Here is a 13,354-nt window from a genome sequence, read left to right as displayed (position 1 = left end):
AGAGGGGGGAGGGGAGAGAGAGGGGGGGAGGGAGGCGGGGAGAGAGAGAGGGGGAGGGAGAGAGAGGGGGAGGGCGACGGGGAGAGAGAGAGGGGGGAGGGAGAGAGAGGGGGAGGGAGAGAGAGGGGGAGGGAGGCGGGGAGAGAGAGGGGGGAGGGAGAGAGAGAGAGAGAGGGGGAAGGGAGAGAGAGAGGGGGAAGGGAGAGAGAGAGGGGGAGGGAGAGAGAGAGGGGGAGGGAGGCGGGGAGAGAGAGAGGGGGAGGGAGAGAGAGAGAGAGAGGGGGAAGGGAGAGAGAGAGGGGGGAAGGGAGAGAGAGAGGGGGAGAGAGAGAGGGGGAGGGAGAGAGAGAGAGAGAGGGGGAAGGGAGAGAGAGAGGGGGAAGGGAGAGAGAGAGGGGGAAGGGAGAGAGAGAGGGGGAGGGAGAGAGAGAGGGGGAGGGAGGCGGGGAGAGAGATGGGGAGGGAGAGAGAGAGAGAGGGGGAAGAGAGAGAGAGAGGGGGAAGGGAGAGAGAGAGGGGGGAGGGGAGAGAGAGAGGGGGAGGGAGAGAGAGAGAGAGAGGGGGAAGGGAGAGAGAGAGGGGGGAGGGGAGAGAGAGAGGGGGAGGGAGAGAGAGAGAGAGAGAGAGGGGGAAGGGAGAGAGAGAGGGGGGGGAGGCGGGGAGAGAGAGAGGGGGAGGGAGAGAGAGAGAGAGAGGGGGAAGGGAGAGAGAGAGGGGGAGGGAGAGAGAGAGGGGGAGGGAGGCGGGGAGAGAGAGAGGGGGAGGGAGAGAGAGGGGGAGGGCGACGGGGAGAGAGAGAGGGGGGAGGGAGAGAGAGGGGGAGGGAGAGAGAGGGGGAGGGAGGCGGGGAGAGAGAGAGGGGGGAGGGAGAGAGAGAGAGAGGGGGAAGGAGAGAGAGAGAGGGGGAGGGAGAGAGAGAGGGGGAGGGAGGCGGGGAGAGAGAGAGGGGGAGGGAGAGAGAGAGAGAGGGGGAAGGGAGAGAGAGAGAGAGAGGGGGAAGGGAGAGAGAGAGGGGGAAGGGAGAGAGAGAGGGGGAGGGAGAGAGAGAGGGGGAGGGAGGCGGGGAGAGAGAGGGGGAGGGAGAGAGAGAGAGAGGGGGAAGGGAGAGAGAGAGGGGGGAGGGGAGAGAGAGAGGGGGAGGGAGAGAGAGAGAGAGAGGGGGAAGGGAGAGAGAGAGGGGGAGGGAGAGAGAGAGAGAGAGGGGGAGGGAGAGAGAGAGAGAGAGGGGGAGGGAGAGAGAGAGAGAGAGGGGGAGGGAGAGAGAGAGAGAGAGGGGGAAGGGAGAGAGAGAGGGGGGAGGGGGGAGGGAGGCGGGGAGAGAGAGAGGGGGAGGGAGAGAGAGAGAGAGAGGGGGAAGGGAGAGAGAGAGGGGGAGGGAGAGAGAGAGGGGGAGGGAGGCGGGGAGAGAGAGAGGGGGAGGGAGAGAGAGAGAGAGAGAGGGGGAAGGGAGAGAGAGAGGGGGAAGGGAGAGAGAGAGGGGGAGGGAGAGAGAGAGAGAGAGGGGGAAGGGAGAGAGAGAGGGGGAAGGGAGAAAGAGAGGGGGAGGGAGGCGGGGAGAGAGAGAGGGGGGGAGGGAGGCGGGGAGAGAGAGAGGGGGAGGGAGGTGGGGAGAGAGAGGGGGGGAGGGAGGCGGGGAGAGAGAGAGGGGGGAGGGAGGTGGGGAGAGAGAGAGGGGGGAGGGAGGCGGGGAGAGAGAGAGGGGGAGGGAGACGGGGAGAGAGAGACGGGGGAGGGAGAGAGAGGGGGAGGGAGAGAGAGGGGGAGGGAGGCGGGGAGAGAGAGAGGGGGGAGGGAGAGAGAGAGAGAGGGGGAAGGGAGAGAGAGAGAGGGGGAGGGAGAGAGAGAGGGGGAGGGAGGCGGGGAGAGAGAGAGGGGGAGGGAGAGAGAGAGAGAGGGGGAAGGGAGAGAGAGAGGGGGGAGGGGAGAGAGAGAGGGGGAGGGAGAGAGAGAGAGAGAGGGGGAAGGGAGAGAGAGAGAGAGAGGGGGAAGGGAGAGAGAGAGGGGGAAGGGAGAGAGAGAGGGGGAGGGAGAGAGAGAGGGGGAGGGAGGCGGGGAGAGAGAGGGGGAGGGAGAGAGAGAGAGAGGGGGAAGGGAGAGAGAGAGGGGGGAGGGGAGAGAGAGAGGGGGAGGGAGAGAGAGAGAGAGAGGGGGAAGGGAGAGAGAGAGGGGGGAGGGGAGAGAGAGAGGGGGAGGGAGAGAGAGAGAGAGAGGGGGAAGGGAGAGAGAGAGGGGGGAGGGGGGAGGGAGGCGGGGAGAGAGAGAGGGGGAGGGAGTGAGAGAGAGAGGGGGAAGGGAGAGAGAGAGGGGGAGGGAGAGAGAGAGGGGGAGGGAGGCGGGGAGAGAGAGAGGGGGAGGGAGAGAGAGAGAGAGAGGGGGAAGGAGAGAGAGAGGGGGAAGGGAGTGGAGAGAGAGAGGGGGAGGGAGAGAGAGAGAGAGAGGGGGAAGGGAGAGAGAGAGGGGGAAGGGAGAAAGAGAGGGGGAGGGAGGCGGGGAGAGAGAGAGGGGGGAGGGAGGCGGGGAGAGAGAGAGGGGGAGGGAGGTGGGGAGAGAGAGGGGGGGAGGGAGGCGGGGAGAGAGAGAGGGGGAGGGAAGTGGGGAGAGAGAGAGGGGGGAGGGAGGCGGGGAGAGAGAGAGGGGGAGGGAGACGGGGAGAGAGAGACGGGGGAGGGAGGCGGGGAGAGAGAGAGGGGGAGGGAGGCGGGGAGAGAGAGAGGGGGGAGGGAGGCGGGGAGAGAGAGAGGGGGGAGGGAGGCGGGGAGAGAGAGAGGGGGGAGGGAGGCGGGGAGAGAGAGACGGGGGAGGGAGGCGGGGAGAGAGAGAGGGGGGAGGGAGGCGGGGTGACTGACGAGGGGGATATTTGCTGGACCAGAGATTGTCATTTGAAGGTTCGAGGGATGTCGTTCACTGAGCTATAAAACGAGCCTCTTCCTTTTGATTACTGTTCGTTTAGACCCTTCACTCACGGACCCGCCGTCTCCAGTTTCACTGTGATGCGACCATCAAATTGTAAGTAAATCAGAGAGTGATACCTGTAACTACAGAGTAAAGCTCCCTCTACACTGTCCCGTCAAACACTCCCAGGCAGGTACAGGGTTAGATACAGAGTAAAGCTCCCTCTACACTGTCCCGTCAAACACTCCCAGGGCAGGTACAGGGTTAGATACAGAGTAAAGCTCCCTCTACACTGTCCCATCAATCACTCCCAGGGCAGGTACAGGGTTAGATACAGAGTGAAGCTCCCTCTACACTGTCCCATCAAACACTCCCAGGGCAGGTACAGGGTTAGATACAGAGTAAAGCTCCCTCTACACTGTCCCGTCAAACACTCCCAGGGTCAGGTACAGGGTTAGATACAGAGTAAAGCTCCCTCTACACTGTCCCATCAAACACTCCCAGGGCAGGTACAGTGTTAGATACAGAGTGAAGCTCCCTCTACACTGTCCCGTCAAACACTCCCAGGGCAGGTACAGGGTTAGATACAGAGTAAAGCTCCCTCTACACTGTCCCGTCAAACACTCCCAGGGCAGGTACAGGGTTAGATACAGAGTAAAGCTCCCTCGACACTGTCCCGTCAAACACTCCCAGGGCAGGTACAGGGTTAGATACAGAGTAAAGCTCCCTCTACACTGTCCCGTCAAACACTCCCAGGGCAGGTACAGGGTTAGATACAGAGTAAAGCTCCCTCTACACTGTCCTGTCAAACACTCCCAGGGCAGGTACAGGGTTAGATACAGAGTAAAGCTCCCTCTACACTGTCCCATCCAACACTCCCAGGGCAGGTACAGGGTTAGATGCAGAGTAAAGCTCCTCGACACTGTCCCATCAAACACTCCCAGGGCAGGTGCAGGGTTGGATACAGAGTAAAGCTCCCTCTACACTGTCCCGTCAAACACTCCCAGGGCAGGTACAGGGTTAGATACAGAGTAAAGCTCCCTCTACACTGTCCCATCAAACACTCCCAGGGCAGGTACAGGGTTAGATACAGAGTAAAGCTCCCTCTACACTGTCCCATCAAACACTCCCAGGGCAGGTACAGGGTTAGATACAGAGTAAAGCTCCCTCTACACTGTCCCGTCAAACACTCCCAGGGCAGGTACAGGGTTAGATACAGAGTAAAGCTCCCTCTACACTGTCCCATCAAACACTCCCAGGGCAGGTACAGGGTTAGATACAGAGTAAAGCTCCCTCTACACTGTCCCGTCAAACACTCCAGGGCAGGTACAGGGTTAGATACAGAGTAAAGCTCCCTCTATACTGTCCCATCCAACACTCCCAGGGCAGGTACAGGGTTAGATACAGAGTAAAGCTCCCTCTACACTGTCCCATCAAACACTCCCAGGGCAGGTACAGGGTTAGATACAGAGTAAAGCTCCCTCTACACTGTCCCATCAAACACTCCCAGGGCAGGTACAGGGTTAGATACAGAGTAAAGCTCCCTCTACACTGTCCCGTCAAACACTCCCAGGGCAGGTACAGGGTTAGATACAGAGTAAAGCTCCCTCTACACTGTCCCATCAAACACTCCCAGGACAGGTCCAGGGTTAGATACAGAGTAAAGCTCCCTCTACACTGTCCCGTCAAACACTCCCAGGGCAGGTACAGGGTTAGATACAGAGTGAAGCTCCCTCTACACTGTCCCATCAAACACTCCCAGGGCAGGTACAGGGTTAGATACAGAGTAAAGCTCCCTCTACACTGTCCCATCAAACACTCCCAGGGCAGGTACAGGGTTGGATACAGAGTAAAGCTCCCTCTACACTGTCCCGTCAAACACTCCCAGGGCAGGTACAGGGTTAGATGCAGAGTAAAGCTCCCTCTACACTGTCCCATCAAACACTCCCAGGGCAGGTCCAGGGTTAGATACAGAGTAAAGCTCCCTCTGCACTGTCCCATCAAACACTCCCAGGGCAGGTACAGGGTTCGATACAGAGTAAAGCTCCCTCTACACTGTCCCATCAAACACTCCCAGGGCAGGTACAGGGTTAGATACAGAGTAAAGCTCCCTCTACACTGTCCCATCAAACACTCCCAGGACAGGTACAGGGTTAGATACAGAGTAAAGCTCCCTCTGCACTGTCCCGTCAAACACTCCCAGGGCAGGTACAGGGTTAGATACAGAGTAAAGCTCCCTCTACACTGTCCCGTCAAACACTCCCAGGGCAGGTACAGGGTTAGATACAGAGTAAAGCTCCCTCCACACTGTCCCATCCAACACTCCCAGGGCAGGTACAGGGTTAGATACAGAGTAAAGCTCCCTCTACACTGTCCCATCAAACACTCCCAGGGCAGGTACAGGGTTAGATACAGAATAAAGCTCCCTCTACACTGTCCCATCAAACACTCCCAGGGCAGGTACAGGGTTAGATACAGAGTAAAGCTCCCTCTACACTGTCCCATCAAACACTCCCAGGGCAGGTGCAGGGTTGGATACAGAGTAAAGCTCCCTCTACACTGTCCCGTCAAACACTCCCAGGGGCAGGTACAGGGTGAGATACAGAGTAAAGCTCCCTCCACACTGTCCCATCAAACACTCCCAGGGCAGGTGCAGGGTTGGATACAGAGTAAAGCTCCCTCTACACTGTCCCGTCAAACACTCCCAGGGGCAGGTACAGGGTTAGATACAGAGTAAAGCTCCCTCGACACTGTCCCATCAAACACTCCCAGGGCAGGTACAGGGTTAGATACAGAGTAAAGCTCCCTCTGCACTGTCCCATCAAACACTCCCAGGGCAGGTACAGGGTTAGATACAGAGTAAAGCTCCCTCTACACTGTCCCGTCAAACACTCCCAGGGCAGGTACAGGGTTAGATACAGAGTAAAGCTCCCTCTACACTTTCCCGTCAAACACTCCCAGGGCAGGTACAGGGTTAGATACAGAGTAAAGCTCCCTCTACACTGTCCCGTCAAACACTCCCAGGGCAGGTGCAGGGTTAGATACAGAGTGAAGCTCCCTCTACACTGTCCCATCAAACACACCCAGGGCAGGTACAGCGTTAGATACAGAGTAAAGCTCCCTCTCCACTGTCCCGTCAAACACTCCCAGGGCAGGTACAGGGTTAGATACAGAGTGAAGCTCCCTCTACACTGTCCCATCAAACACTCCCAGGGCAGGTACAGGGTTAGATACAGAGTAAAGCTCCCTCTACACTGTCCCATCAAACACTCCCAGGGCAGGTACAGGGTTAGATACAGAGTAAAGCTCCCTCTACACTGTCCCGTCAAACACTCCCAGGGCAGGTACAGGGTTAGATACAGAGTAAAGCTCCCTCTACACTGTCCCGTCAAACACTCCCAGGGCAGGTACAGGGTTAGATACAGAGTGAAGCTCCCTCTACACTGTCCCATCAAACACACCCAGGGCAGGTACAGCGTTAGATACAGAGTAAAGCTCCCTCTACACTGTCCCGTCAAACACTCCCAGGGCAGGTACAGGGTTAGATACAGAGTGAAGCTCCCTCTACACTGTCCCATCAAACACTCCCAGGGCAGGTACAGGGTTAGATACAGAGTAAAGCTCCCTCTACACTGTCCCATCAAACACTCCCAGGGCAGGTACAGGGTTAGATACAGAGTAAAGCTCCCTCTACACTGTCCCGTCAAACACTCCCAGGGCAGGTACAGGGTTAGATACAGAGTAAAGCTCCCTCTACACTGTCCCGTCAAACACTCCCAGGGCAGGTACAGGGTTAGATACAGAGTAAAGCTCCCTCCACACTGTCCCATCCAACACTCCCAGGGCAGGTTGGGTTAGATACAGAGTAAAGCTCCCTCTACACTGTCCCATCAAACACTCCCAGGGCAGGTACAGGGTTAGATACAGAATAAAGCTCCCTCTACACTGTCCCATCAAACACTCCCAGGGCAGGTACAGGGTTAGATACAGAGTAAAGCTCCCTCTACACTGTCCCATCAAACACTCCCAGGGCAGGTGCAGGGTTGGATACAGAGTAAAGCTCCCTCTACACTGTCCCGTCAAACACTCCCAGGGGCAGGTACAGGGTGAGATACAGAGTAAAGCTCCCTCCACACTGTCCCATCAAACACTCCCAGGGCAGGTGCAGGGTTGGATACAGAGTAAAGCTCCCTCTACACTGTCCCGTCAAACACTCCCAGGGGCAGGTACAGGGTTAGATACAGAGTAAAGCTCCCTCGACACTGTCCCATCAAACACTCCCAGGGCAGGTACAGGGTTAGATACAGAGTAAAGCTCCCTCTGCACTGTCCCATCAAACACTCCCAGGGCAGGTACAGGGTTAGATACAGAGTAAAGCTCCCTCTACACTGTCCCGTCAAACACTCCCAGGGCAGGTACAGGGTTAGATACAGAGTAAAGCTCCCTCTACACTGTCCCGTCAAACACTCCCAGGGCAGGTACAGGGTTAGATACAGAGTAAAGCTCCCTCTACACTGTCCCGTCAAACACTCCCAGGGCAGGTACAGGGTTAGATACAGAGTGAAGCTCCCTCTACACTGTCCCATCAAACACACCCAGGGCAGGTACAGCGTTAGATACAGAGTAAAGCTCCCTCTACACTGTCCCGTCAAACACTCCCAGGGCAGGTACAGGGTTAGATACAGAGTGAAGCTCCCTCTACACTGTCCCATCAAACACTCCCAGGGCAGGTACAGGGTTAGATACAGAGTAAAGCTCCCTCTACACTGTCCCATCAAACACTCCCAGGGCAGGTACAGGGTTAGATACAGAGTAAAGCTCCCTCTACACTGTCCCGTCAAACACTCCCAGGGCAGGTACAGGGTTAGATACAGAGTAAAGCTCCCTCTACACTGTCCCGTCAAACACTCCCAGGGCAGGTACAGGGTTAGATACAGAGTGAAGCTCCCTCTACACTGTCCCATCAAACACACCCAGGGCAGGTACAGCGTTAGATACAGAGTAAAGCTCCCTCTACACTGTCCCGTCAAACACTCCCAGGGCAGGTACAGGGTTAGATACAGAGTGAAGCTCCCTCTACACTGTCCCATCAAACACTCCCAGGGCAGGTACAGGGTTAGATACAGAGTAAAGCTCCCTCTACACTGTCCCATCAAACACTCCCAGGGCAGGTACAGGGTTAGATACAGAGTAAAGCTCCCTCTACACTGTCCCGTCAAACACTCCCAGGGCAGGTACAGGGTTAGATACAGAGTAAAGCTCCCTCTACACTGTCCCGTCAAACACTCCCAGGGCAGGTACAGGGTTAGATACAGAGTGAAGCTCCCTTCACACTGTCCCATTAATAACTCCGGGGACTCAAATAAAAGGGAGGAATTTCTTCTCCCAGAGGGTCGTGAATCTTTGGAATTCTTTACCCCAAAAAGCTGTGGAGGCCGAGTCATCGAATCCATTCAAGGCTGAGTTAGACTAATTTTTGATCAGCGAGGGAGTCAATGGATATGGGGAATAGGCGGGAAAGTGGAGTTGAGGTCAAAATCAGATCAGCCATGATCTCATTAAATGGCAGAACAGGCTCGAGGGGCCGAATGGCCTACTCCAGCTCCTATCTCTTCTGGTCTTATGGGTCCCTGATGGTGAGACTCTCTCTTTGAAAGGGGTCCCTTATGGTGAGACTCTCTCTTTAAAAGGGGTCCCTGATGGGGAGACTCTCTCTTTGAAAGGGGTCCCTTATGGTGAGACTCTCTCTTTAAAAGGGGTCACTGATGGGGAGACTCCCTCTTTAAAAGGGGTCCCTGATGGTGAGACTCCCTCTTTAAAAGGGGTCCCTTATGGGGAGACTCTCTCTTTAAAAGGGGTCTCTGATGGTGAGGCTCTCTCTTTAAAAGGGGTCCCTTATGGGGAGACTCTCTCTTTAAAAGGGGTCTCTGATGGTGAGGCTCTCTCTTTAAAAGGGGTCCCTTATGGGGAGACTCTCTCTTTAAAAGGGGTCCCTGACGGTGAGACTCTCTCTTTAAAAGGGGTCCCTGACGGGGAGACTCCCTCTTTAAAAGGGGTCCCTGACGGGGAGACTCCCTCTTTAAAAGGGGTCCCTGATGGGGAGACTCCCTCTTTAAAAGGGGTCCCTGATGGGGAGACTCTCTCTTTAAAACGGGTCCCTTATGGGGAGACTCTCTCTTTAAAAGGGGTCCCTGATGGTGAGGCTCTCTCTTTAAAAGGGGTCCCTGATGGGGAGACTCTCTCTTTAAAAGGGGTCCCTGATGGTGAGGCTCTCTCTTTAAAAGGGGTCCCTGATGGTGAGACTTTCTCTTTAAAAGGGGTCCCTGATGGAGAGACTCTCTCTTTAAAAGGGGTCCCAGATATTTTCTGACCTCTTCCTCTTGCTTTTCACAGATTGCCCACCTGTGAGCAACCAGCTTCTCCCTCCGTAAGTAACAAATAAATGAGGAGAGACTGTTTCCAGTGGGCAGGAGGGTCGGTGACCAGAGGACTCAGATTGAAGATAATCGGGGAAAGAGACAGAGGGGGGGAGATGGGGAGAACGTTCTCTCCGCAGTGAGTTGTGATGATCTGGAATTCACTGCCTGAAAGGGGAGGGGGAAACGGATTCGATAATAGGGGGATGGGGTGATAGTGGGAGAGAGGGGGTAACACAGGGAGAGGGGGGTAACAGAGGGAGAGGGGGTAACAGAGGGAGAGAGGGGGTAACACAGGGAGAGGGGGGTAACAGAGGGAGAGGGGGGTAACAGAGGGAGAGAGGGGGTAACAGAGGGAGAGGGGGTAACAGAGGGAGAGAGGGTAACAGAGGGAGAGGGGGTAACAGAGCGAGAGGGGGTAACAGAGGGAGAGGGGGTAACAGAGGGAGAGGGGGTAACACAGGGAGAGGGGGTAACACAGGGAGAGGGGGTAACAGAGGGAGAGGGGGTAACAGAGGGAGAGGGGGGTAACAGAGGGAGAGGGGGTAACAGAGGGAGAGAGGGGGGTAACACAGGGAGAGGGGGTAACAGAGGGAGAGGGGGGTAATAGTGAGAGAGGAGGTAATAGTGAGAGAGGGGGTAATAGTGGGAGAGAGGGTAATAGTGGGAGAGAGGGGGTAACAGTGGGAGAGGGGGGTAACAGTGGGAGAGAGGGGGTAACAGTGGGAGAGAGGGGGTAACAGTGGGAGAGAGGGGGTAACAGTGGGAGAGAGGGGGTAACAGTGGGAGAGGGAGTAATCGTGGGAGAGAGGGTAATAGTGGGAGAGAGGGGGTAACAGTGGGAGAGGGGGGTAACAGTGGGAGAGAGGGGGTAACAGTGGGAGAGAGGGGGTAACAGTGGGAGAGAGGGGGTAACAGTGGGAGAGAGGGGGGTAACAGTGGGAGAGGGGGTAATCGTGGGAGAGAGGGTAATAGTGGGAGAGGGGGGTAACAGTGGGAGAGGGGGGTAACAGTGGGAGAGGGGGGTAACAGTGGGAGAGAGGGGGTAACAGTGGGAGAGAGGGTAATAGTGGGAGAGGGGGTAATAGTGGGAGAGAGGGTAACAGTGGGAGAGGGGGTAATCGTGGGAGAGAGGGGGTAACAGTGGGAGAGGGGGTAACAGTGGGAGAGGGGGTAACAGTGGGAGAGAGGGGGTAACAGTGGGAGAGGGGTAATAGTGGGAGAGAGGGTAATAGTGGGAGAGAGGGGGTAACAGTGGGAGAGGGGGTAACAGTGGGAGAGGGGGTAACAGTGGGAGAGAGGGGGTAACAGTGGGAGAGGGGGTAATAGTGGGAGAGAGGGGGTAACAGTGGGAGAGGGGGTAACAGTGGGAGAGAGGGGGTAACAGTGGGAGAGGGGGGTAACAGTGGGAGAGGGGGTAATAGTGGGAGAGAGGGGGTAACAGTGGGAGAGGGGGTAACAGTGGGAGAGGGGGGTAACAGTGGGAGAGAGGGGGGTAACAGTGGGAGAGGGGTAATAGTGGGAGAGAGGGTAATAGTGGGAGAGAGGGGGTAACAGTGGGAGAGGGGGTAACAGTGGGAGAGGGGGGTAACAGTGGGAGAGAGGGGGTAACAGTGGGAGAGGGGGTAATAGTGGGAGAGGGGGGTAACAGCAGGAGAGGGGGGTAACAGTGGGAGAGGGGGTAACAGTGGGAGAGGGGGGTAACAGTGGGAGAGGGGGGGTCACAGTGGGAGAGAGGGGGGGTAACAGTGGGAGAGGGGGGTAACACTGGGGGAGAGGGGGGTAATAGTGAGAGAGAGGGGGTAACAGGGGGAGAGGGGTTAACAGTGGGAGAGAGGGGGTAACAGGGGGAGAGGGGGGTAACAGTGGGAGAGAGGGGGTAACAGTGGGAGAGGTGGTAACAGTGGGAGAGGGGGTAACAGGGGGAGAGAGGGGGGTAACAGGGGGAGAGGGGGGTAACAGTGGGAGAGGGGGGTAATAGTGAGAGAGGTGGTAACAGTGGGAGAGGGGGGTAACAGTGGGAGAGGGGGTTACAGGGGGAGAGGGGGTAACAGGGGGAGAGGGGGTAACAGTGCGAGAGAGGGTAACAGTGTGGGAGAGGGGGTAACAGTGGGAGAGGGGGTAACAGTGGGAGAGGGGGTAACAGTGGGAGAGAGGGTAACAAAGTGGGAGAGGGGGGTAACAGTGGGAGAGGGGGGTAACAGTGGGAGAGAGGGTAACAGTGTGGGAGAGGGGGTAACAGTGGAACAGAGGGGGTAACAGTGAGGTAGATGGGGTAACAGGGGGAGAGGGGGGTAACAGTGGGAGAGGGGGGTAACAGTGAGAGAGAGGGTAACAGTGTGGGAGAGGGGGGTAACAGTGGGAGAGGGGGTAACAGTGGGAGAGAGGGTAACAGTGTGGGAGAGGGGGTAACAGTGGAACAGAGGGGGTAACAGCGGGGAGAGGGGGTAACAGTGGGAGAGGGGGGTAACAGTGGGAGAGGGGGGGTAACAGTGGGAGAGGGGGTAACAGTGGGAGAGAGGGTAACAGTGTGGGAGAGGGGGGTAACAGTGGAACAGAGGGGGTAACAGCGGGGAGAGGGGGTAACAGTGAGGTAGATGGGGTAACAGTGGGAGAGGGGGTAACAGTGGGAGAGAGGGTAACAGTGTGGGAGAGGGGGTAACAGTGGAACAGAGGGGGTAACAGCGGGGAGAGGGGGTAACAGTGAGGTAGATGGGGGTAACAGGGGGAGAGGGGGAAACAGCGGGAGAGGGGGTAACAGTGGGACAGAGGGGGTAACAGCGGGAGAGGGGGTAACAGTGGGGGACAGGGGGGTAACAGTGGGAGAGGGGGTAACAGTGGGGGACAGGGGGGTAACAGCGGGAGAGGGGGTAACAGCGGGAGAGGGGGGTAACAGTGGAGAGAGAGGGTAATAGTGGGAGAGGGGGGTAACATTGGGAGAGGGGGGTGACAGTGGGAGAGGGGGGTAACAGTGGGAGAGGGGGGTAACAGTGGGAGAGAGGGGGGTAACAGTGGGAGAGGGGGGGTAACAGTGGGAGAGGGGGGTAACAGTGGGAGAGGGGGGTAATAGTGAGAGAGGTGGTAACAGTGGGAGAGGGGGGTAACAGTGGGGGAGAGGGGGGTAACAGTGGGAGAGAGGGGGTAACAGTGGGAGAGAGGGTAACAGTGTGGGAGAGGGGGTAACAGTGGGGGAGAGGGGGTGACAGTGGGAGAGGGGGGTAACAGTGGGCGAGAGGGGGTAACAGTGGGCGAGAGGGGGTAACAGTGGGAGAGGGGTAACAGAGGGGGAGAGGGGGGTAACATTGGGAGAGGGGGGTAACAGTGGGAGAGGGGGGTGACAGTGGGGGAGAGGGGGGTGACAGTGGGAGAGGGGGGTAACAGTGGGGGAGAGGGGGTAATAGTGGGAGAGGGGGTGACAGTGGGGGAGAGGGGGTGACAGGGGGAGAGGGGGTAACAGGGGGAGAGGGGGGGGTAACATTGGGAGAGGGGGGTAACAGTGGGAGAGGGGGTGACAGTGGGGGAGATGGGGTAATAGTGGGAGAGGGGGGTAACATTGGGAGAGGGGGGTGACAGTGGGAGAGGGGGGGTAACAGTGGGAGAGAGGGGGTAACAGTGGGAGAGAGGGGGTAACAGTGGGAGAGAGGGTAACAGTGGGAGAGGGGGGTAACAGTGGAACAGAGGGGGTAACAGTGAGGTAGATGGGGTAACAGGGGGAGAGGGGGTAACAGTGGGAGAGGGGGGTAACAGTGAGAGAGAGGGTAACAGTGGGAGAGAGGGTAACAGTGTGGGAGAGGGGGGTAACAGTGGGAGAGAGGGGGGTAACAGTGGGAGAGGGAGTAATCGTGGGAGAGAGGGTAATAGTGGGAGAGAGGGGGTAATAGTGGGAGAGAGGGGTAACAGTGGGAGAGAGGGGGGTAACAGTGGGAGAGAGGGGGGTAACAGTGGGAGAGAGGGGGTAACAGTGGGAGAGAGGGGGTAACAGTGGGAGAGGGGGTAATCGTGGGAGAGAGGGTAATAGTGGGAGAGGGGGGTAACAGTGGGAGAGG

General features: G+C 57.5%; 1 protein-coding gene across 1 annotated transcript in view; it reads left to right on the top strand.

Annotated features, from left to right (window-relative positions):
- The first annotated feature begins 2,940 nt into the window (after window positions 1-2,940).
- The window catches only part of LOC137316636 (linker for activation of T-cells family member 1-like), a 128,303-nt gene continuing 117,889 nt past the window's right edge, over window positions 2,941-13,354 (top strand). Inside the window, exons 1-2 of the mRNA XM_067980479.1 lie at window positions 2,941-3,006; window positions 9,286-9,319. Of these exons, the coding sequence (XP_067836580.1) occupies window positions 2,991-3,006; window positions 9,286-9,319 (50 nt within the window). The 5' untranslated portion in view covers window positions 2,941-2,990. The remainder of the gene's footprint in view (window positions 3,007-9,285; window positions 9,320-13,354) is intronic.

This window comes from Heptranchias perlo, unplaced genomic scaffold (genome assembly GCF_035084215.1).
Source record: "Heptranchias perlo isolate sHepPer1 unplaced genomic scaffold, sHepPer1.hap1 HAP1_SCAFFOLD_593, whole genome shotgun sequence".
NCBI classification, from domain to species: domain Eukaryota; kingdom Metazoa; phylum Chordata; class Chondrichthyes; order Hexanchiformes; family Hexanchidae; genus Heptranchias; species Heptranchias perlo.
The sequence above is the reverse complement of the archived record's forward strand: the minus strand, read 5'-3'. Positions and strand labels throughout refer to the sequence as shown.